General features: G+C 54.8%; 1 protein-coding gene across 1 annotated transcript in view; it reads left to right on the top strand.

Annotated features, from left to right (window-relative positions):
* LOC120879110 (ninein-like protein) overlaps positions 1-22,374 on the top strand; it is a 32,039-nt gene extending 9,665 nt beyond the window's left edge. The window contains 17 exon segments of the mRNA XM_040262163.1: positions 402-559; positions 739-821; positions 1,074-1,140; positions 3,803-3,993; positions 4,624-4,654; positions 4,657-4,772; positions 6,219-6,345; positions 6,348-6,385; positions 7,958-8,094; positions 9,319-9,459; positions 13,289-13,471; positions 14,103-14,116; positions 14,205-14,313; positions 15,142-15,211; positions 19,487-19,610; positions 20,870-20,979; positions 21,991-22,374. Coding sequence (XP_040118097.1) covers positions 402-559; positions 739-821; positions 1,074-1,140; positions 3,803-3,993; positions 4,624-4,654; positions 4,657-4,772; positions 6,219-6,345; positions 6,348-6,385; positions 7,958-8,094; positions 9,319-9,459; positions 13,289-13,471; positions 14,103-14,116; positions 14,205-14,313; positions 15,142-15,211; positions 19,487-19,610; positions 20,870-20,979; positions 21,991-22,374 — 2,083 coding nt within the window.
* The last annotated feature ends 810 nt before the right edge of the window (positions 22,375-23,184 follow it).

The raw sequence follows: 23,184 nt of genomic DNA on the forward strand, positions 1-23,184 counted from the left end.
CCTTCCTTGCTGTGCTGAGGTCCTTGCCCTCTTGTTTCCTGTCCAGGCCGGGTCCTGTATTGAGGCAGGGTCGGTTGGCTGGGAAATGACCTTCTGGTCTCTAGAGCACTTGGATTATTGGAAGGGTATTTCTTTGTGTAAAATGCTAGATTTTTAAATTAGTTTGCTATCACATAACGGAAGCATATTTTGCTTGGAAACACCGAGAATTTAGGACAGAAAGTCCTATCTCCCAGCCTCTCTGTCTCGGCCCCAGCCCCACGCTGGCCACTCCCTGTGTTCTGGCATTTTCTCTGTGTCCCCGAGAGCCACATCGCACCTCCGAATCTGCATCTTTGTAAGCACAAGTGGGCCCAGAGTCTGTTTTAAAGAGCCCCACACACCTCCCATTTGCTTTCCAGTTGCCTCCCGGGCTGTGCCCCAAAGTACGTGAGCGGCTCTAAGTGGTACGGCCATCGGAGCCAGCCCGAGCCCTGTGGCACTGCAGGTGAAGCCCCAGGTTTACCGGAGCAGCCGGCCAGACCCAGTACGAGGAGCCAGCTCCGCTGCTCGTGTGGAGGTGGGTGGAGCCTGCCTCGGCACCGCCCCCCGCCCACCACCGCCCCCCTCGCCCCCGTCACTGCTCATATGACATGACACGGGAAGATGGGAGAGGGCTTCTCATCACTGGAAGGGGGGCTATTTGGGGACCTACATTTGGTTTTAAGGTGTCTCTGGGTCTCACTGTCTGCAGGGCAGCTCTGGCCACAGAGTATCCTGCTTCAGAAACGGGGGCCTCGGAGCATCCCCACCCTCCCCTGGCCCTGCAGGTGGAGGGGAAGGTTAATTGGCTGAGGGTAGAAAGGGCAGCTGTGCCATAGCTACGGTCACCCCCATCCAGCACTCGGACCAAGGCTCACCCTGTACGACTTGGCGGGCTCGTGATGGATGCCTCCAGGGCCCCCAGTGAGACTCCTTCAGCTGTCCACTGCAGTAGCCTTCAGGCCTTCATGTCAGAAAGTCTATCCATAGGGCAGATCCACCCGTGTGGGTTAATTGTGGCTGACGTCTTTCTCTTTCTGTTTTTTCCACAGAGTCTCAAGTCTGATGAAGAAGCCGACAGCACGAAGCAGCCTCAGAATGAATTGTTTGAGGCCCAAGGTAAAGCCTGGCTTTGTGGTGAATGCCCTCTTTGGTCAGTGCTGGGCTGTCAGCAAAAGAGAATTTCCTGGGAGCTGCCCAGTGTGGGTGGTCTCTCTGGGGTGCCTTTCTCCTGGGGGGCAGGGGGGGTCCCAGCTCTGAGATTCCTGAGGTCAGACCCTTGGGCAGGGGCCGCTGGCTAAGAGAGCAGCCAGTTGGTTAGGGTCACAGTGATCCTCCCGACCAGCAGGCATGGGCCAGGGGACTCCTTGCTAAGGTGCCGGGCCTGGGCCAGCAGCCTCCCCACCCACCACAGGTCCTGACTGTGCCCCTGTGGAGGGCGAGACATGGCTCTGGTCCTGGGAACCTGGTGGAGCACCCGGAAGGCAGTCACAGGTGTGCTTAGCAAAGCTGGGTGCATCAGCATGTGGGTATGTGGGTTCCTTAAGGACGCCTCTCACCAGCATGTGTCAGGGCAGAATGTGCAGGACCACGGCTCCAGCGGGAGACCAGAACTCACCTGGAGCTTCTCCTGAGTGAGAGGTCTGTGCTGGTGCTGAGCACTGTCCAGACTGTGGTCCTCAGGGGCCGAGGCTCTTGCTGGCTCAGTGCTGAGCGTGGGGACATCAGGCGAGTGAACCAAGTGTCTGTGCTTCTGGATGAAGCAGATGGACCTCTTTGTGTCCAAAAATCACTCCCTCCATTCCCTGGACTCAGAGTAAATCTAGGGGATGAGAGGAAGGGTTCCGGGGAGGTTATTCACTGAGTGATTTTGGGCTCTCTGCCCAGAGACAGGTTGGGGTGCTTCTTTCCATCTAGGTTAGAACTCACGCTCCTGCACAAACACTAATGTCAGACTGCACAGGACTGACTGACCTTCTCTGCCAGCCCTGAGAACACACCCTGGTGTCAGAATTGCTTTTCCCCTTTTTTGGTTCCTGCCTTTATTTATTTATTTTTTTTAATTTAAAATTTATTTATTTGGCTGTGTCAGGTCTCAGTGGCAGCATGCAGGATCTTCATTACGTCATTTGGGATCTTTCATTCCGGTGCACAGGCTTCTGTCTAGTTGCAGGGCACAGGCTTAGTTGCTTCATGGCACGTGGGATCTTAGTTCCCTGACCAAGGATCGAACCCGAGTCCCCTGCATTGCAAGGTGGATTCTTAACCACGGGACCATCAGAGAAGTCCCATTTTTCCATAGAACTTTCAGATGTTTTAAGCTAGAAGGGGTCTTGGAAGTGGCCCTTTCCTTGTGTTTTCCTCAACCCGATATACAGCATCATTCCTGAGCATGGAGGCCTAGCTTTCCTCAGGAAAGGACTTTCTGATTATTAGTTGGGTTATCACAGTAAATGCCAAGATGACTCCTCTCTGGAGAGCTCCAGCCCACTGACCGGGAGCCGGGGTCTGGTCAGGTGCAGGTGACCCTCGTCCTATGTTGGGCAGGGTGGTGCAGTCTGGGCATGGAAGGAGCTCTGCTTTGAAGCCTTGCTTATCTAAAGAGAGCTCTCTGTGGGCACCCCAAGGTCTGTCCTCTCCCAAAGGGTGTTTCTCTGGCAAAGCTTCAGAAATCTCAGTAAGCCACCTGGCTAACGTAGAAAGGCTATGAAACCTGGCCAGCTGTCACCTGGACTCGCTGCTGAGTCTGCATCTCAAAGACCCCTGCGGCTCCTGATGTGAGGTGGTATGGAAAACAGCCCACCTTGGGGCGTTTTTTGCTGGGAAAAAAAAAGAAAAAAGGTAACACTCACCCTGCATGCAAACTAGCCTTTGGTGCTAAGTTCCGGTTTACAGGAGATGTTAAGGATGGAGGGCAGGAGGCCTGGGAGGTGAGGGGGCGGGGGGGGGGGAGGTGAGGGGGCGGGTGGGAGGTGACCCAGTGACTCTGGGGGAGTAGCCACACACACAGGGAGGATTCTGCATTGATGCTGAGTTGAAGAAATCAGCCGTCGGGAGACTTGGGAGAGAACTGCGCGGTCGTTGTTGGGTTGTAGGGCCATCGTCGCACAGGGGTCAGGAGTGCACACGAAACACTCAGGGGTGAGAACACGGCAGCTGGGATTTGCCTTCAGATTCTTGGGCCAGGGACTTCTCTGGTGATTCATTGTCTAGGACTCCACACTCCCATTGCAGGGGGCCCGGGTTCCATCCCTTGTCTGAGAACTAGAGCCCCCATGCTGCAACTAAGAGTTTGCATGCCACAACTAAAAAGATCTCACGTGCAGCAACCAAGACCCAGAGCAGCCAAATAAATATTACCAAAAAAAAAAAAAAAATACACGGGCAAGAACAAACGGGTAGATGAAGCCAGGGCGAGAGGCTGCCCAAGGGACAGGGTCATCGGCCTTTGTTGGACTGTGCTGTTTGCTTTGGGCAGGTTTGAAGACCTCCTAGACATTAATTTTTTAAACCTGGCCTTTTTATTCTAAGTGCAAAGCTTGCAGGTATGCTCCTAGCGCCACAGCTTCTGTAGGCTCCCTTCAGAAAATGCTTTCCCCACGTGCAGCAGAGTCCCCCTTTTATTGTGAAATTTTGCATAGAATTAAGTTGGAAGAATTGCACAGTGAGCCCCGTGTAGCCACCATCGGAAGCTTGCCTCTCACATGTGTCCCTCTGCCCATCTGTCCATCCATCTGATTTCAGAGTAAAGTACCGACTTGGTGTGTTTCCCCTGCTTCAGGCCAGCTGCCAGCCCGGGGTTCTGAGGTCTTTGGGAGCCCCCGGAAGCCCCACAGCCACTCCTTCGACACCCCCGAGAGCCGGGTCTGGGGCCTCTGGGAAGAGCTGGATGTGGGCAGCAGTGGCCACCTCACAGAGGAGGAGCTGGCCCCAGTCTGCCAGAGCATCGGGCTCCAGGGCCTGGCGAAGGAGGTGAGAGGGGCTGGGACATACTGCCCCAGAGGGCTGGGTCTTTGTGGTTGGTGCCGGGCCTGGAAAACCCCTTCACCCTCAGACACAGATTCAGTCGTCACTGTCTGGGCTAAAATCCTGTCCTGACTCCCAGGGCTTGTGCTGAGGGTCCGTCTCAGGCTACCTTCGCACAGGATGCTCCTCTACCTGGAGCTCTCTCCCATCTCTGGTCTCCCTAGGCCTACCGCCCAGCCCAAAGGTGGTGCCCATAGCATCTGGCTGTGACCCCAGCAGCTGTGTTCAGCCCTTCCCTTCTTCGGGACCCAGGGAGGAGAGGGTAGTGTAATGGGATGGGCCCCTCCTTGCTGACCCCGGACCGCTGGGATTTTGTACACACGTGTCCCGCACATACGTGTCCCACCGTCCAGCAGACTCCCTCACAGCAGACTCGGGTGGGTGTTTGGGAGATGTAGGATGCTCAGCTGGGTAGAAACTGACCAGGCGTGTGGATTTCACAAGCCCTAGCCAAGAAGCCAGTGCTGGGATAGCAAGCCGCCTGCTTGGTGGGGTGGGGGCCGGGCCTGGGCAGGGTGGTCAAGGCTTCTCGGGAGCAGCCTCTGAGCAGATGCCTGAGGTGCTTTTCTTTATGAGCTTGAAGACCTGTTCAACAAGCTGGACCAAGATGGGATGGTAGAGTGAGTCTGGAGGAGCTCCAGCTTGGCCTGTTCAATCATGGGTCCCCTCGACCGCTAGAACTGGCCCCGCTTGTCAAACCCAGCGTGTCCTGGTCTCATTACCAGGTAAGGTGGGGCGATTAACTCTTGAAGCCCAGGGTGACTGCCACCACTCTCCTGAAGGCCTGAGCTCTCTGCCTGGTCCCCAGAGTGGGTGCCCAGGAAGTGGTTGGAGTGACCTGACCTGACCTGACATTGCTCCTGCCCGGCTATGCGCCACTGGTGAGCTGCTTGCCTTCTCTGAGCCTCAGGTTCCTCATCTGTAAAGTGGACGCACCTCATAGGGGTCTTATGTGGATTCCCTGGGGTACACTGCATTCCACCAACAGCACTCGGTCGCTCCTCCCTGGGGGGCAGAGTCACTATCAGGGCTGTGCCTTCCCTGGGAAGGCTCTCCTGGAGCTGTGTCCTTCCCGTTTTCCATCCTGCACGAGGCCAGCTGGAGTCAAGCAGACTTTATTTACACTGTGATGTTGGCCAGTACGTTTGGCTCATCTCTGTCTCGGGCTGGTCAGGGCTCCTTCTCTCACCGCAGGGCACGGTTGTCCTGGGGAGTCTTGCTGCTGCCTCTTTGGCAATGTGGTCGATCCCGTAGTTTGTGGGAGGTGGTGCAGGAACAGTGGCCTTGTTCTCTGCTGGGCTGAACACATCCGAAAATCAGGTTTCTGTCCCTGAAGCCGCTGAGATGGGGAAGGAGTCGGGGTAGTGAAGACAGTACCCGGCCACCTGAGGGCAGGGACTGCAGTGGTGCCCACAACCCACGGAGGAGGGCTCCTCTCATGGGCCTCGGCCCCTCGTTCCTGCCCAGGAAGCGCTGACATGGCCACGGGGCCATGTCCTGTGCGTGTGGACACTGGTGTGGCCGGGCTGCAGGTGTGGGGCTTCGCGCAGCATACCGAGGTTCTCCTGCTCCATCAGGGGAGCCCCTGGGTCCGGTGGTCTGGGGACACCAAGCTCAGAGAGGAGGGGCCCGCTGCTCCTCCTTGTTCTGGTCCCAACAGCAAATGCATGTCCCAGGGGCCCTCCCTGGGGTGGGAAGCACAGCTTCCTGGCCGCACCTCAGCCTCAGCCGTCAGCTTTCCGGCTGAGGGATTTTTCTGCCCTTGTCTCCAGCCCTGAATCCTGAGGACATGTGCCCTCTGTTGGGGCTGCTCCGCCTCTTCTGAAGCCCATCTTGGGTTTCTCTGCATAAGCTGGGTTTCCCTAGGCTGGTGTGTGCCTTCCCAGGCTCTTCCTCTGGAAGGACAGGTGGCAAGCCACGTTGTTCAGAGAGAAGTTACCTCAGGGGGCCCTGCAGATGCTGGGGCATCCCCCCGCATGGCCTCAGGCAGACGGCCCTGAGCCCTGGGCTCGGGTCTGCTCCGCGGAGCCTGCAGTTCCCGCAGGTCCTCTGAGCACCCTGATCCCTGCAGCAGGAATCGGGGAGGCCGCGCCCGCTGAGCACAGGTGGTAAGGTCACAGAAGGTGCGCGGGGAGGCCTGCAGTCCTCACAGCACTGGTCCCCGTGTGCAGTTCCCGGAGGAGAGTGTTGGCCAGACCACCACGTCGTCCCTCGTGTCCGTGTGCTCGGGCCCCCGCCTCTTCTGCAGTGTGGATGACGGCAGCGGCTTTGCCTTCCCGGAGCAGATCATCTCCTTGTGGCCCAGGAGAGCGTTCACAATGGCAGGGAGGTCTTGCAGGTGTGGGCCGGTCACATGGCTGCCCTAGCAGAGGTGTCTGGGCGGGGGGTTTGCGGGGAGCTGCTGCCCATGAGCGAGGCTGGACAGAGAACCTCGCAGACGCAGGCCTCATGGAGGGAAGGCCCGTCTTCATCACTTTTTGCTTTATTTTTTGATATCGATATATAGGACCTCCTAACTTAGAAACATAATAAGTAAACAGCAGAGAAAGCCCACAGCCTTAAACAAATCCTTTAGAGGGTAGGTTTCAGTATCTCAGACTCACCCCACAGTGCGTGTCGGCCTCCGAGCGGATCCTTGGTCCTGGAGGACTGGAGGGCCTCTTAGTGACTGCAGCACGTGGGCGTGGACCCCAGGAGGCACCGCCCACCCGTGTGGCGCGGTTTTTCTAATCTGGAAGCTGCTGCCCAGACCTCTTTGTCCTCTGCTCCCCTCGTGATTTCATTGCTGAGAAGCGTGCTCTCAGCAGGTCGTGGCAGCAGCTTCCTGGTCGCTCCACATGCTTTAGCATCCTGTCATTTTTCTCCCAGAAGCCCTCAGGGCCGTGGAGATGCAAGTCCCCGTCTCCCGCTTTACAGGAAGGGCTTCCCCATGGGCTCTGCCACGTGCCTGCCCCACCCGTGTGTCTGCAACTTGTAGTCACAAGCCCCAGTCACTGAGAGAGCAGCCACGGCACCAGTGTTATCACTAGGCCGCCGGCAGGTGCACAGGCGTTCCCAGCCTACTCTTTTTCTTATTGTGGTAAAACACAGAAAGCACAGTTTTCCTGTTCTTTTAACTTTACCTTCCCCAGTCCCGAGGGGGAATGGCTGTGACTCTCAGAAATGCTTGGCTGTGGCTCATCGCTCTATCAATCGTTTCCACCAGCAGAACCCACATTGTTCCTGTGTCTGTCCATGCTGTTTAGAGATATATTAGGCATTCTTTGTGTCTGAAATGGCGAGAACTCAACTCAAACTTGGCAAGAGGAGGACATCAGGGATCTTTGTGACCAGCTGGGGAAGAAGGAGGATGTTTAGGCTTGGGGGTCCCAGCTCTGGGGGTTGTCAGGACTCTCCTGGCCTTGGGGTCTTAGCTTCAGGTCTAGCACCCCTGCATGGCTCCCCAGGACCCCATGGTCTATACAACACTTGATTGGACAGAGAAAAAGCCCTTCTCCAGCCTCCCTATCAATCCCCAAAGTCCTCTGCTTGCATATGCCCCCTTCTGGGAGGACAGGTGGCAAGCCACGTTGTTCAGAGAGAAGTTACCTCGGGGGGCCCTGCAGGTGCTGGGGCATCCTGTCTGTCCCTTTGTCCAAGAAGGGGGACTCTGTCCAGCCTGGGTCATGCCCGCCTCTGAGGCAGGGACAGTGAGGGGAGGATCTGTATGCTGACAGTGGAAGGGGGACATCAGTGTTGACAGGGACCTGGGGAGAGGTACCCTGGAGGGATGGGAGCAGGAGAGAGGCTCCATTCACGAGGTGGAGACTTCGCAGACAGAAAAGGATGGTACTGGGACAGTGAGGTCTGGGCCAGCAAATGTCTGAAGACCCACTCCCCCTGCCTGCCTGATGGGCCTTTCTCTTTTCAGAGCCTTGACTTCAGTGTGCACGAGAAGGTGAACCTTTTGGAGCTGACCTGGGCCCTGGAGACCGAGCTCATGGTGGTGGGCGGGGCCACCCAGCAGGCAGCTTTGGCCTGCTACCACCAGGAGCTGAGCTTCTGCCAGTAAGGGCCCCGCTGTGGGGGGGCGTGTGGTGCCGCTGGCCAGGCTGGCCTCCTTGCCCAGGACACGGGCACCTGCGGGAGGAGAAAGGGTGCTTCTAGCATGATCACAAAGCATGGCATGGAGATTGGGCCCAGCACGCAATCCTTTTTAATTGGGTTTGGCTCCAGTTGAGCTGGATATTCAGGCCATCCATCCACTGAGCCTGTTGGCACAGAGATTGTTATTGTATTTTTATTGATGTGCTGAAGCTACAGAAAAGGTTGGCAATAATTCCAATCTCCATCCTCATGACTTTGCATCTCATTAGGTACCTAGGTACCGACAGATGAGACCTCTGACATCAGGCAACTCTGCAGAGGGGCCCAAAGGAAGACTGCTTTGGGAGGATGAGGAAGGGAGACAAGCTTGGTGCTTCTCCAGTGGGAGAAACAGGCATCAGGATAGCCGGTGCACTGAGCCTCAGGCAGGGCCTGGGGTGACCGGACAGAGAGAGGAGTCTCCTCTGCTCTGGGCAAGTCCCTGGCACTTAGGTGCCAGGCTACAGTTGGCAAGGCTGTGACCAGGCAGGATAATGGGTGGCCAGCCTTCTCCCCTTCATGCGTCCAGTCCCAGGTTAGGTGCTGGGGATCCCTGGGGCCTGAGGCCCAGCTGCAGGCAAGAGGGAGCGTGGATAATTTCCCACCTCTTCTAAGGCCGTCTGGAGGGGTGAACACTGCACACCCCAGGCTCGAACCTCTTGGTTCAGAAACCTGCTAGAAACCCCACTGCAAGCCAGTTGGCTTCTTGCTGTATGTACTTCTGTAAAACAGACTCAGTAACTGCAGAAACCATCCTGGTAGGAGGAGGGTCAGGCTTCCCAGGTGGCGCTAGTTGTAAAGAACCCACTTGCCAATGCTAGTGCAACCCGCTTGCCAATGCAAGAGGCGTGAGAGATGCGAGTTCCATCCCTGTGTTAGGAAGATCCCCTGGAGGAGGGCACGACAGCCCAGTCTAGTATTCTTGCCTGGAGAATGCCATGGACAGAGGAGCCTGGAGGGCTACAGTCCATAGGATTGCACAGAGTCAGACATGACTGCAGCGATTTGGCACACATGCACAGGAGGTGGGTCAGAGCCCAGCGCTGGCCACTGCTCAGCACTCTTAGGCCAGCTGAGTTTGTTCGTTCAGACCAGCTCGCGAGGCCCAGAGCAGTGTCTCCAGTGATCCCTCCCTCCTTTCTGCAGGGAGCAGGCGGAGCAGATGGCCAGGGAGCAAGATAAGGCAAGGCAAGACCTGGAGAAAGCTGAGCAGAGGGACCTGGAGTTTGTGAAGGAGACAGACGACCTGCACTCTGCCCTGGAGCAGCTCGCAGAGGAGAAGGTCAGGTAGGTCCTGCCGGGGTCCTGGGCCAGGGCAGATGGTGGACCCAGGCTGCTGCCAGCTGAGGCCCTGCTGTCTCACCTGAGCCTGCAGCAGGGAGCCCGCAGACCAGGCATCACCCATGCAGCAGGCTGAGCGGACTCCCACAGAGTCAGCCCAGCTGGTGGCGGACAGAAGAGAGGAAAGCATTTCTGACCTTTATGAAAGCCTTTCCCTCTCTCTCGATGTGTCACCTGCCTCCCTGCGGTTCTTTGCTGTGGCCGCGTTCGGCTCCATCCCAGACAGGGGAGGTGCCAGGTCCCCGCTGGACACACATGGGGCTCATGGGGCTCCCCGCTGGGGGGCAGCCTGACAGCACACGCTCTTCCTCTGCGGCCAGCGCTGCCCTCTCCAAGTGCCCACAAGCCGATGGCGACTGATTTCAGGCCATCATTCGGGGAGCTGAGAATGGATTTGCGTTGGTCTCAGCCTGGTTGACCTGATTCTCCCGACCACCCTGTAGGGACTTGGTGAAATTCTCTCTGAGTCAGAGAACCGGAGCCTCGTTATCTCTATCCAAGAATCTGGTTGAGGGACACAAGCCCTCGAGGGCAAAGTGAGTGTTTGGATTTTGCTCTGTGAGTAACACGGTGTCATTGGTACATTTTTAGAAATAGCGTTTGCAGTTGTGTTAGATTACTCTAACAGCAAAAGTATTAAGGGATACATGTTCATTGTAGAAAACTTAGAAAATACACACACAAGGAAAAATAAGAGCAAACATTTCAGGTCCATAGAGGTTATCACTTCTGACCCTTCCCATGACTCCCTTGCTTCTTCCTGTGCACGTGGTCGCTTTCAGAGAGATATCGTTGCTGTAATGTTGCATATCCTTTCTGAGCACCCGTCATGAGGCTCTGCCATATGTTACTGCACCTTTCCCCTTTAAAGAGGGAAGTTATATGATCAAGTTTGTAAAACTCACCCCAAGATCTGCAGGCTGTTAGGTTAACCAGGCTCATCAAACTGTTTCCCTGAGTGACAACTGCCCTTGTGCCCCAAAGCTCTGTGGTGAGTCTGAGGGAGGCCGAGCCAATCATTTCTGGTTTCGACCACAGTCAGTTGATTCCGGACCCAGCCAGGCTCTGCTGAAATAAGAGTTTCCACTTATCTTCACTCTAGATATACTGGGTTTGAGATCTTGTTAAGCAACTGTTTTAGTGATGTTGTTCAGTCCCTCAGTCATGTCCGACTCTGCGACCCCATGGACTGCAGGACACAAGGATTCCCTGTCCTCCACCATCTCCTGGAGTCGGTGATGCCATCAACCATCTTGTCCTCTGTCGTCCCCTTCTCCTCCTGCCTTCAGTCTTTCCCAGCATCAGGGTCTTTTCCAATCAGTCAGTTCTTTGCATCAGGTGGCCAAAGTACTGGAGTTTCCACTTCAGCATCAGTCCTTCCAATGAATATTCAGGACTGATTTCCTTTATGATGGTTTGATCTCTTTGCAGTCCAAGGGACTCTCAAGAGTCGTCTCCAACGCCACAGTTCAAAAGCATCAGTTCTTCGGTGCTCAGCTTTCTTTATGGTCCAAACCTCACATCCATGCATTACTGCTGGAAAAACTATAGCTTTGCCTAGATGGACCTTTGTTGGCAAAGTGATATCTCTGCTTGTTAATATGCTGTCTAGGTTGGTCATAGTTTTTCTTACAAGGATCAAGCATCATTTAATTTCATGGCTGCAGTCACCATCTGCAGTGATTTTGGAGCCCAAGAAAATAAAGTCTGTCACCGTTTCCATTGTTGCCCTGTCTGTTTGCCATGAAGTGATGGGACTGGATGCCATGATTTTAGTTTTCTGAATGTTGAGCTTTAAGCCACCTTTTTCACTGTCCTCTTTCACTTTCATCAAGAGGCTCTTTAGTTCTTCTTCATTTTTTGCCTTAAGGGTGGTTATCATCCGCATATCTGAGGTTATTGATATTTCTCCCGGCAATCTTGATTCCAGCTTGTGCTTCATCCAGCCTGGCATTTCACATGATGTACTCTGCATATAAGTTAAATAAGCAGGGCGACAATATACTGCATTGACGTACTCCTTTCCCAATTGTAAACCAGTCTGTTGTACTCTGTCTAGTTCTCACTTTTGCTTCTTGACCTGCATTCAGGTTTCACAGGAAGCAGGTAAGGTGGTCTGATATTCCCATCCCTTGAAGAACTTTGCACAGTTTGTTGTGGTCTGCACAGTCAGAGGCTTTAGTGTAGTCAGTGAAGCAGAAATATATGTTTTTTGTGGAATTCTCTAGCTTTTTCTGTGACCCAGTGGATGTTGGCAATTTGATCTCTGGTTCCTCTGCCTTTCCTAAATCAAGCTTCTACATCTGGAAGTTCTCGGTTCACATGCTGTTGAAGCCTAGCTTGAATGATTTTGAGCATTACTTTGCTAGCATGTGAAATGAATGCAGTTGTGTGGTAGTTTGAACATTCTTTGGGACTGGAACACAGGAAACTAAAACCTGTCAGTGCTTCCACTTTTTCTCCTTCCATTTGCCATGAAGTGATGGGACTGGATGCTGTGATCTTAGGTTTTTGAATGTTGAGTTTCAAGCCAATGTTTTCACTCTCCTCTTTGACCCTCATCGAGAGGCTCTTTAGTTCCTCTTTGCTTTCTGCCAGTAGAGTGGTATCATCTGTATATCTGAGATTGTTGCTATTTCTCCTGGGCTTTTGCAGGATGTACTCTCTATTTAAGTTAAGTAAGCAAGGTGACAATATACAGCCTTGATGTACTCCTTTCCCAATTTTGAACTAGTCCATTGTTCCATGTCCAGTTCTGTTGCTTCTTGACCCACATACAGGTTTCTCAGGAGGCAGGTAAGGTGGTCTGATATTCTCATCTCTTGGAAAATTTCCCACAGTTTATTGTGATCCACATAGTCAAAGGCTTTAATGTGGACAATGAAACAGAAGTAGATGTTTTTCTGGAACTCTCTTGCTTTTTCTATGATCCAGTGGATGTTGGCAATTTGATCTCTAGGTCCTCTGCCTTTTCTAAATCCAGTTTGTACATCTGGAAATTCTTAGTTTATGTACTGTTGAAGCCTAGCTTGAACGATTTTGAGCGTTACCTTGCTAACGTGGAATAAGTACAACTGTGCGGTAGTTTGAACATTCTTTGGCATTTCCCTCCTTTGGGATTGAAATGAAAACTGACCTTTTCCAGTCCTGTGGCCATTGCTGAGTTTTCCAGATTTGCTGGCATATTGAGTGCAGCACTTTAACAGCATCATCTTTTAGGATTTGAAATAGCTCCACTCCACTAGCTTTAGTGATAACGCTACGGTTTGGCACTGTTTTCCCTGCTGATAGAAATGGTTGTTGCTAAAGATCACTGCAGAGTCCGAGGGGAAGGGCCCTGCCCCATCCTCCGTCTGCCTGGGGATTCACTGTGTGCTGGTTTTCCACCACTTGTGGTTGAGGCTGACTTCTCTGTGCCTTCAGTCACCAAGGGCCCTGATGCTGCCTTTATTTACCAATGCATTCTTTGATGACGTGGAAAAGGTTGAATGGCCAAGGGGTGCCAGAGACCCACCCAGAGGTCACCTGCCAGCTCGCCCCATGGGCCAACAGACCCGCTGGCTCCCTTGTCTGTGTGGGGTCACCTCTGCCAGCCCTGAGGAGGGCAGTTCATGAGGCCACCACCGCTCCACATCACCGTAGCTCCCCCGTCTATCAGACGGGAACAAACGAGTCCCCAATGCCGAGGCCAAGTGCACTGACGGGAGACCCTGGGGAGGGAGCCCCAGATGGCGCCCCCAGGAGCCTGATGCACTGTATGCCGCGTGCCTTGCAGTCGCCTGGAGCAGGGCTACTGGGGGAGGCTGGGCCTCCTGCGGTCCGAGGTGGAGGTGGAACACTAGCTGTTCTGGGAGCAGGCCCAGCGGCAGAGGGCTGGGCTGGAGGAGGACCTGCGGCGCCTGCAGGCAGAGGAAACCAGCCTCTGCGAGAAGCTGACCCTGGCCCTGAAGATAGGGGGGTCAGGGTGCTGCGGGGTGCCTCCTCAGGGCCCCCCACCTGAAAAGAGGGAGGCCACATTGCCCGGGGGTCCCTCCTCCACACCCACACCTTGCTGGGCCAGGACTCAACCCTCCCCGCGACCCTGGGGGCTTGACGCTAGAGAATGTTTTCTGCAGCCACCAAGAGAGCCCATTTCTCGGCCGAAGCAGAAGCGTCCTGGCTTCTCCAGGAGAGACCCAAGCCTCCTCTGCAGCCATGTGGTCCACAGGATGGGGGCCCCGGGGCTCTCGCTCTCGGCTCTGGGTCAGCAGCTGCAGCCTCGGCTGCCTCCCTGGGACCAGAGCACTAGACCAAACACAAAAGCGTCACCTGCCCCCAGCCCTGGCTGTGTGACCTGATCAGGGGCGCTCTTCCTGGCTGTAGAGAGCATCCCTGACCTGCTCCCCGCCTGCCTTTGCTTCCAGTGAGGTGGCCCTGGCCCCACCTCTCTTCTTCCCTGACTGTGGGTTCCTCCACACCTGCCCTGCCTCCCTTCCCCAGAGGAGAAGCCAGGCTTGCCTTCTGATTGTATTCCGTGTCTCCGGACATCGCCTTCCTTCCGGTGGTCTCCTGGGCTGTTGCGGTGCAGCTTCGAATCCGTCCTTTCAAAGACGACTCAGGAAGGGTTGTCACCACCTTCGACTGGTACTGCTTATGACCTTCTTGAGAGCTCAGGCGGCCGGGAGAGCCTCCCCCAGGGCTCTGCTCTGGAGCCCTGCCTCTCGCTCCCTCCTCAAAACCCTCAGGCTCAGAGAAGCTAGTCCTGAACCTGCAGAATGACCTGGAGTTTGTGTTGAAGAACAAGGCAAGTCCTCTTGCTGAGTCTGAGTCCCCAGAGAAGCGCCTGTGGGTGCTGGTAAAGGGCATCAGGGTCTTGATGGAGAGTACACAGGAGACGGAATTGGGTTTTTCTGCTAAAATTCCATGTGCTGCTCAGTCACTCAGTCGTGTCTGAATCTTTGTGACCCCATGGGCTGTAGCCCGCCAGGCTCCTCTGTCCATGGGATTTTCCAGGCAAGAATACTGGAGTGGGTGCCATTTCCTACTCCAGGGGATCTTCCCGATCCGGGGATTGAACCTGCATCTCTTGCATCTCCTACACTGGCAGGCGGATTCTTTAGCACTAGTGCCACCTGGGAAACCTAAAATTCTGTAATGGAGAGGAAATTATTAAGGCTACTTTGCCTGTATTTTCCTCCCCTTCAGGCAGTGCAGGGGTGCCGGTGACACCCCAGTGATGCCCTGCATTTTGACCTTCTGGTTACGAGGCCTGGACCAGTCAGCAACTTCTGCACAGACCCCAGTGCTGGGGTGAGGAGCGCTTAGACACCTGGCCCTTTCCGTCACCTTGAGGGGAGGAAGGGAACGGAGGGAGGTGCAGGGTCTGTGCAAGGGGCCTCCCAGGTGGCCAAGGCAAGAAGGCAGCCCAGGGTCCAGGTGGGAGCATGACCACCTTCCTGTAATTCCAAAGATCCTTCTGCCCCAAGACCTTTTAAATGAAGGGCGGCGAGGAAGAGGAGGGACAGGGCTGTGCCTGCAGATGCTGAGCATATTGGGGCAGTACGAGGGGGTGGCAGCCCACCCTCTACCTGGCCTGAGGTCCTCGCCCTCATTTTCCTGCTTGCATCTGGCTTTCAGCTGGAGCCTCAGAGCCACAGAACTCCTGGCCCAGGAAGAGCGATTCTCAGAGATCCTGAAGGAATAGGAGCCTAAGTGCCGGGTAAGTGTCCCCCTGCCCCAGGGATTGTCAGGCGCTGTCTGCTCAGGATTGGGTGGCCCCTCCCACCTCCTGGCCTCCACGTGGAGGGTGGCCCAGCCCGGGTCCACAGGAGCATCCCTACATGAGCCGGGCAGGCATAGCCTCTGCCGTGGGCTTCCTTCTTCAGTTGAAGTCTCCTGAGCCTCGTGTTTTTGTTTTTTCATATTTTTTTGGCTGTGTTGCATGGCTTGTGGGATTGTAGTTTCCTGATGAGAGATGGAACCCACACCCTCGGCAGTAAAAGCATGGAGTCCTCAATACTGGACTGCCAGGGAATTTCCCAAGCCTCATGTTCTGCAAGGAGGCAGTTGGGACTTTGCCTGCCCGGCACCTGTGCTCGGCCCCACACGGGCTGCTCACCCCAGTCCCAAGGCCCCTGAGTGTGTCCAGGCACCGTGTAAGGCTTCATCTTGTTTCCTGTGGTTGAGTGTATGCATTTCCTGGGCCAGACCTACATGTGAGCCCATTCAGCTGGCGTTGCCACCATGCAGAGCAGGGTGCAAGTGGTGAATAGTCACTGCTGGGAAACAGATCACACTGTTACTCCCTCAAGACTGTCCAGGACTCCGGCAGATAAAACATGATTGTTTGGTGTTAAGGGTCTAGTATTCACTTGCTTCTTAATGGTATCCCTCCAGATTAATGTAAGAACTATCTCTCTGCATGTGATGCTTTGGCCACACCAGAGGATAAAGGTGAGCCCGTGCTGGTCTGCAGTGTGACGTGACCCCTGCCTCCTGCCTGCCACACCCTGAATCCCGGTGCCCCTGCAGTCCTGTGTATGGGTCACCTGTGTAACCCTTCTCAGAGACTGAGTGGTATGTGGCTTTTGTGGTTAACTTTCTGGAAGGAACTGTCCTTCCTGCTGTGTTTTCTCCCCTATTTTGAGCACCTGTGACTAACCAGCAGTTAATACGTTGCTTTACTGCACCTGAATTTTTTCCTAGAGGTGTAACCCCCTTTGTTTTTTTCACATGACTGTCACCTAACTGTTGCTACTCATTTCACTTTTGATTCTTGAAGTTTTACTTTTTGAAATGTTGGCAAAAACAATTTTACATTTTGGTGCTACTTATTCAGAGAAATATCCCCCTCTTTTGTGGGGATATTTTTGGCTTTTTCAAACTAGCATTGAGAACGTTAAAAAAAAATTTTTTTTAATAATTTCTAATACACGAAGTTGCAAATGTCTGGGCAGCCAGCCCCTGTGTGTGTGCTGACTCGGTGTGGCTGGGCCCCCTTCTTCTCCAGTGCTTTCTGAGCTGCTGTTGAAACCCCACCCTCTCCTGCTTTCTTGCTGAGCTCCCCTCTCCTGCTAACGCTAATGCGAAGAGAAGACTCAAAGGTTCCAGAGCCCTCAGACCTAGGGCTTCATTGTATGCAGTGGACTTGCTGCCTTTCCCAGCTCTTAGGGCAGCACCCTGTGACTGCCTTCAGCATCCACAGGCACCCCAAATTCACATGCAACCCACACAAAAGCAGGCACATGGCTCCCCAGCCCTGCTGGACGCACCCTGGATGGACAGGTGGGACCCAGGACAGTGCATGTCATCCTTAGGCGCTTAGAACAGAGAACTCTGCCTAGCATCATACCTTAAGGGCCTGTTTTCTGGCTCTGCTGAACTTGTGGAGCATTTATATGCTCTTAAAGTAGCCGTTTGAGGGGCAGAAGGAATCACTGAAGGGGCAGGGCGTTGGGTAGAAATGATTCTGTCAATGTTTCCTGCCATATCAGCACTGCTCGGTAAAAATAGCAGTCATGTGTGTACTTCCAAGTTTTCCAGTGGTCATGTTAAAAAAGGTAAAAAGGGGGGAAAAAAGGTAAAAAGAAATGGGTGATGTTAATTTTAATAACATTTTATTTACTCCATTACTTTCACAGTGTCATCATTTCAACACGTAATGAATATAATCACACTTTAAGTGAGCTAGTTTGCATCCCTCTTTGGGAACCCGGTCTTTAAGATCATTGTAGAGTTTATGCTACACACCTCGATCCAGACTGACCACGTCAGAGATGCTCCGTGGCCTGTGTGGTGTCACTGTGGGGCAGGGGGGCCGGGCGCACACACCTGCCACCCCACGGGCCTCCCTGCAGCTCTCGCTTCCTGGCCTGGCCCTTTCCCCTGGGACAGAGGTGCTCTGCCAGAGTCCAACTCCAGCAGCCAAGGATTCAACCTGAAGAGGTGAATGGTGTCGGTGAATGAGACAGCCTCTCCCAGTCTTCTTTTGGACTGCATGTTTATTTCAAGTTTTAAGATTCTTTTATACTTTTACAAAAATATTAGGCCAGAGGTTTGACATTTTCAGTTCCCCTACTCCCAGATTGTTATCTCCATAAATCATTGTTGCTCTTCAAACAGAGCTCCTGCTTCAGTGATTCTCTCAGAATCAGCCTTATTGTCTATTATCTACCTCCTCTAACGCGTCCTATAGTTAACTTGTGATTACATTGTAACTCATGCTCCATTCCTCAGTTTACTACTTATCTTCCTAAATCCTGTTTGCCCCTAACATCCTGAGCTCACTATCTCTTAAAAAGGCTTCTAGCTATAGTGTCTCTAAAACTTCCTAACTTCTATAAGCTATAGTTAAATATGCTAACTTTACAACATTCCTTAAATCTTTAATTTCTAAGTATTTTAATTATTTCTAAGCCCTAAATTCAGTAAACTCCTTTGCCATAAACATTCTCCTCACAAATAGTCTTCAGATATCAATCCCTCCCATGGCCTCAAGCTACAGCCTATGTGCTCATCCTGTAACACTCTTTTGTAAAAGTCCTTGAACAAATGTCAAATGTCAGTGATTAACTTTATGAATTATTTTCTGAGCACAGCTGCAGAAGGCTTTGTGCCTTCTCATGCTCCTCTCAAGAACAATAAGCACCTTAATATTCCTTTTCAGTCAACTCAGCCGAGGAAAGGAAAAGACAAGTCAGAATTACAAGGCCTAACTCCTTAATCACGGGTCTGTGCCTGTGGAATGAGGAGGGGGCTGGGGGCCGTGCCTCCATTTTGTCAGTAATGTCTAACGCAGCTCCCGACAGCACTCGCTCTGGGGAGATTGCATATTTGCTTAGGAGTTTCTGAAGGAGGTACAGTGAGCCTAGTAAACATGTGCTTCCTCTAAGATCAGCAGGGCCTGTCCCTTCTCCCGCATGGCCTAGAGCCGCCAGTTAGAGGCTCCTCCTCCCAGCGTGGGTGTGGACACAGGTCAGGCACTGGCCACCAGGGAGTTCAGAAAGAACTGACAAGACCTGCCTGGAGAGGAAACTCAGATTAAAAAATCAGAGAGGAGGGCCTGCCCTGGTGGCCCAGTGGTTAAGACTCCAGCCCCGATGCAGGGGGCATGGGTGTGATCCCTGGTTGAGAAACTAAGATCCTGCAGGCCGCATGGCTCAGCCCCAAAAAGGAAAATCAGAGCAGGAGGTGGGGCCTTGAGTGTGTGCGTGGCGTTGACTCCAGAGCCTGGGTCCCAGGGGGAGGAGCCAGCTGGAAGTTGCATCGCATGTGGCGTCCTCCAGGAGGGGTGACCACGGCCCACCCGAGGCGGGGGAAGGAGCACGTGGACCCACCGTCATGGGCGAACATGGCGCTCGGGCCGTGGGACCACCTGGGAAAGCGGGCTGTGAATGCTGCCCTTCCTGGCCCTGTAAAAGCCAGGTGACCAAGTGGGCTTGTTGAGTTGTATTTCATTCTTTGGGTGGATAAATGATGCTCTTACAAACAAGACCCTTCCTCTTTTATTTTTCCTCTGTGCTATGCAGTTTGCAGGATCTTAGTTCCCTAACCAGGGAGCAAACCCGCATCCCCTGCAGGGAAAGCACTCAGTCCTAGCCGCTCGACCACCAGGAAGGTCCCAGAGGCCCTTCCTTTTAAGCTTCATGTTCCCCGAATCTCCCCTACCCCTTATGAGCATACTCCCCCAACCTCGTGGTTTCAGGTGTTAAAAGGTCTCTGTATTTTCTCCATTTCTCACTGTCACTGCACCTTTTTTCCCCGAGTCCCTTCTGGGTATCCAGGGATGGAAGGTGGTCCCAGGCGTAAGATGTTGGGTCCTGCTCCTTGTCGCTTCTGGAGCAGTTTGGTGCCCGGGTATAGTGTCGGTGCTCCGTCCTGAAAGTCGGGACCCACTCTGCTGGGGCCTGAAGTGTTCCCCGGGTGCTGGCCCTGTGCCCCGCTCCTGGGCCTGGTGGCCGCAATGGCTGGAGGAAGTGTCTGGCTCTGCCCACAGGACCTGCAGGACCGCAACGACGAGCTGCAGGCCGCCCCGAGTCAGCATGGCAGCCTGCCCCCCTGGGACACGGCCCGGCAGGTAGGAGCTGAGTGCTTGGAGGTAGTGGGTCTGCTGGGAGGTGGTGGGTCACGAGCTCCTGCCCCGGGGACACGGAGGGGGGCCAGCCCGCTGTGCAGGGGGTCACAAGTCCTTCGGACCACTTGGGTCAGAGAAGGGTCCTGATGTGAGGGGTTTAGGCAACCCAGAGCCCCAAGGGAGATGGAGGAGGATGAAGATCCTACTGCTTGGACAGAGTAAGTGGTGAGGGTTATGATAACCTTGCTGTGACCTCAGGGCAGGCGTGTTCCTGTGAGCCTCCTAAGGCAGAGGGGACGGAAGGAGATGCCCCTGGGGAGGGTCACCTGGAAAGGGGAGCAGAGAGCGGGCTGGGGGTGATGGGGGACGGCCTTTGATGGCTCTGACTGGGCAGTCCATGTCAGCTTTCCTGGGGCCCTCCGAGGGAAGCCAGGGCGGGGTGGGGGTGGGGTCTTCTGTGCACCTGGCCTCTAAGGGAGGCCCTCACCTGCACCTGCAGCAGTGGCCTCTGCTGGGCCCCGAGCCACAGCCCTGCTGCCCTCAGCCAGGGGTTGTTGGCATGTGGCTGCTGTCAGCGCATGCCTCGATGAGTGTCAGGGGCCCTGTGTGGCCACAGGGAAGGGGGTGATGGTCTTTATCCCTGGACAGGCCTGAGCTGCAAGGAGTGTGTGGCCCTGGTGCAGTGGCCAGATGGTTCTGGGTCGTAGCACCGGAGGGAGCCCCGAGCTTTGGGTTGGCGCTGACATAGCCAGAGCGCTCTCCCGGCTGGAGGCTTTTCTCTTCCCCTCGCCCCCATCTGAGGAGGAGGGGCAGTCAGGACAGCAGTGCTGTGGTGCAGGGGCCACATGGGTGGTGGAGGCCAGGCTGGCCGTGCATCCAACCAGGGCCACTCCTGACCCAGGCGGCAGCTCCCTGTTGTCAGGGCGATGGGATGCTCTCTTTCCTAAGATGCTTCTCCCAAGTTCTCTCGGCCGGATGTTGCCGAGTCTGTCCCTCTTTTTCATGGAAAACAATTCGGGAACTGAAAAGAGCAGGTGAGAGGTCAGGATGTGTCTGCTCCCTTCACTTTCCAGCCCATCAGCCGGCATGGATGAAACCCCAGCAGTGGCCACACTCACATTCTGACTCGAGCCTTGAGTGTGCCCCCTACCACGCATGACATGGGGGACACCTGGGCCCAGGAGGGCTGGCCGTGCTGTGGGTCCAAAGTCACTGCAGATGGTGACTGCAGCTATGAAATTAAAAGATGCTTGATCCCATGGTGTCCTGGGCAGAACGTCAATGGACACGTCCTCTTATTTTCAGGCACCGTCACGTTCATGGGTGTTTCTTCCCCAGCAAATACAGAAACAGAGATCATGTTGGAGCAGCTGAAGGAGCGTTACCAAGAACTCAAGATCCAGCTGGAGACCAAGGTCAGGGGACTGAGGGAGGCCACACAGGTCAGGGAACTTCCTGCTGCTGAGACGCGTCTGCACACACATCTGCCCGTAGTGAGTGCGCTCGGGGACAGAGGTTTGCAGGGAATGTGCCTGACCTTGACTTTCTGCCTTCACCCCCTTCAGAAGGAGGCAGGACAGAAGGAATAGCTAATGACGGGAGGGAGCATGGTCCCTCCCCGTGTCCAGAGGCTGGTGCAGAGGCTAGACCTCCCTGTTTGCCCTGTGCTGGGAAGTCACAGCCCCCGGCTCTGTTGCAGCTGAAGCAGATTCTGGGAGCAGAATCTTAGTTCCTGGGATTGCCCTGCGCCAGGGGCTCCCCAGGTGACGCTAGTGGAAAAGAGGAGATATGTCGCCAATACAGGAGACATAAAAGATGTGGGTTCGATCCCTGGGTCGGGAAGATCCCCTGGAGGAGAGCGTGGCAACCACTCCAGTCTTCTTCCTGGAGAATCCCATGGACGAAGGAACCTGGTGGGCCACAGTCCACAGGGTCACACAGAGTCAGACATGACTGAAGCGACTTGGCACGCAGGGGCTCCTAGGTCACCCTGGCCAAGCCTGTCTTCTTGGGTGAATGTGTCTCTTGCTCTGTTACTCGATTGTGGTGGGTTTTGTGAAGAGATGGTGCCCACAGCTTGTCAGGTGTCATGGCCACAGGGTGGTCCTGCCCCTGGATGCCTGCTGTGGCCTTGCCTTCCAGGCCTCGTGGAGGTGTTGTTCCCTCCTGCCCTCCTCCTGTGGCTGCCTGCCGGGCTGCCAGCCTTCTTTCTGCACCTGCAGGGCCTCCCCCCAAGGCTGCAGTGGAGGTTACAGGAAGTGATGAAAGCAGGCGGCCACACAAGCCGTGGGGAACCTCTCACAGGCCCTGGCACCCTGTTGAAGCAGGGCCACCTGCTGTTTGAGTGCTGCACATGGCAGCCTTGATTCGTCAAGTGAATTGTGTTTTGGGGCCCCCAGTCGACATCACTCCTCCTCTCTCTTCAGGTTAATGACCATGAGAGGGAAATGGAGGTGACGAAAAGGGCCTCTGCAGAGGAGAGGAGGCAGCTGGAGCAGACCTTCCAGCTCGAGGTTGGTGTGCTGCAGTGTCAGAAGGCTGAGCTGGCAACGCTGCATGCGGAGTCGCAGGAGGTTGTCCGAGGCCTGGGGGAGCAGCTGCAGAGGAGGGCGGAGCTGGAGCGGGGCCACGCGTGGCGCCTGAGCCAGGAGAGAGCGCGGCTGCAGGAGGCGCTCCAGCGGTTCAGGTCCGCCACCCCGGCCTTGTGGGATCTCAGGTCCAGGGTTCGTTGCCCAGACCTGGATTTGAAATTGAATTTGGGCAGTTTGCTCAGAGTCACAAGTACTCATTACCTGAGTGGTGAGCCCTGAAAGAACAGGTTATTTTACACAGGTTCTGACCTTTCTTTCTGCCGCACTGTGTGCATGGCATGAGAGACCTTATTTCCCTCACCAGGGATCGAACTCGTGCCCTTGTGGTGGACGCAGGGAGTCTTCACCGCTGGACTGCCAGGGAAGTCCCAAAGAGGAGTCTGACTTTAAAAATACAGTCTACATCATCTGTCATCTCGTGGCTCCTGGGGAGGTGGATAAAAGGCGTAAATGCCCACAAATAATGGGAAAGGCCTTTAGTTTGGGTTAGTGGAGTTCTTGAAAGAAGCTGAGATTTGTGAGCAAAGGAGAGAAAAGGTTTATTTGCAAAATTGGAACATGAGCTTCTGTGCTAGAGAAGAAGGGCCCACAGGCCCGTCCTCTGGGCCCCACCAGGGAGCTGGGGCTGGAGGCCTGAGGGGAGGCTAAAGGTGGGGAGGCGGTCTGTGAGCCAGTGATGGAGCATCAGTTGTGCAACCTGGCCCTCCTCCCCGGCCCCCTTGGGGCTCAAACCAGCACCCACTCCATCTCAGGAGCCCAGGCCTCTAGAAGGTCTTTTCCAGGAGCCTCCCAGCACCACCCAGGAGATGACCCAGGTGACTGCAGGCAGGCACAGCTGTGTGTTGTGGTTGACGCTCTCTACATAGTGTCTCTTGGCCCTGTGAGCGCCCACACAGCACTCCTGCAAGCTGCCTACGTCCTGTGGAGACAGAGACTTCGTGAGCTGTGTGTCCCTTGTCTGGGCAGAGGACACTGGCTCACTTCACATGGAGGTGTGTCCAGCTAGGCGCCAGCTCCTGCCCGCAGGGT

This window comes from Oryx dammah, unplaced genomic scaffold, assembly GCF_014754425.2.
Source record: "Oryx dammah isolate SB20612 unplaced genomic scaffold, SCBI_Odam_1.1 HiC_scaffold_19, whole genome shotgun sequence".
In the NCBI taxonomy this organism is placed as follows: Eukaryota; Metazoa; Chordata; class Mammalia; order Artiodactyla; family Bovidae; genus Oryx; species Oryx dammah.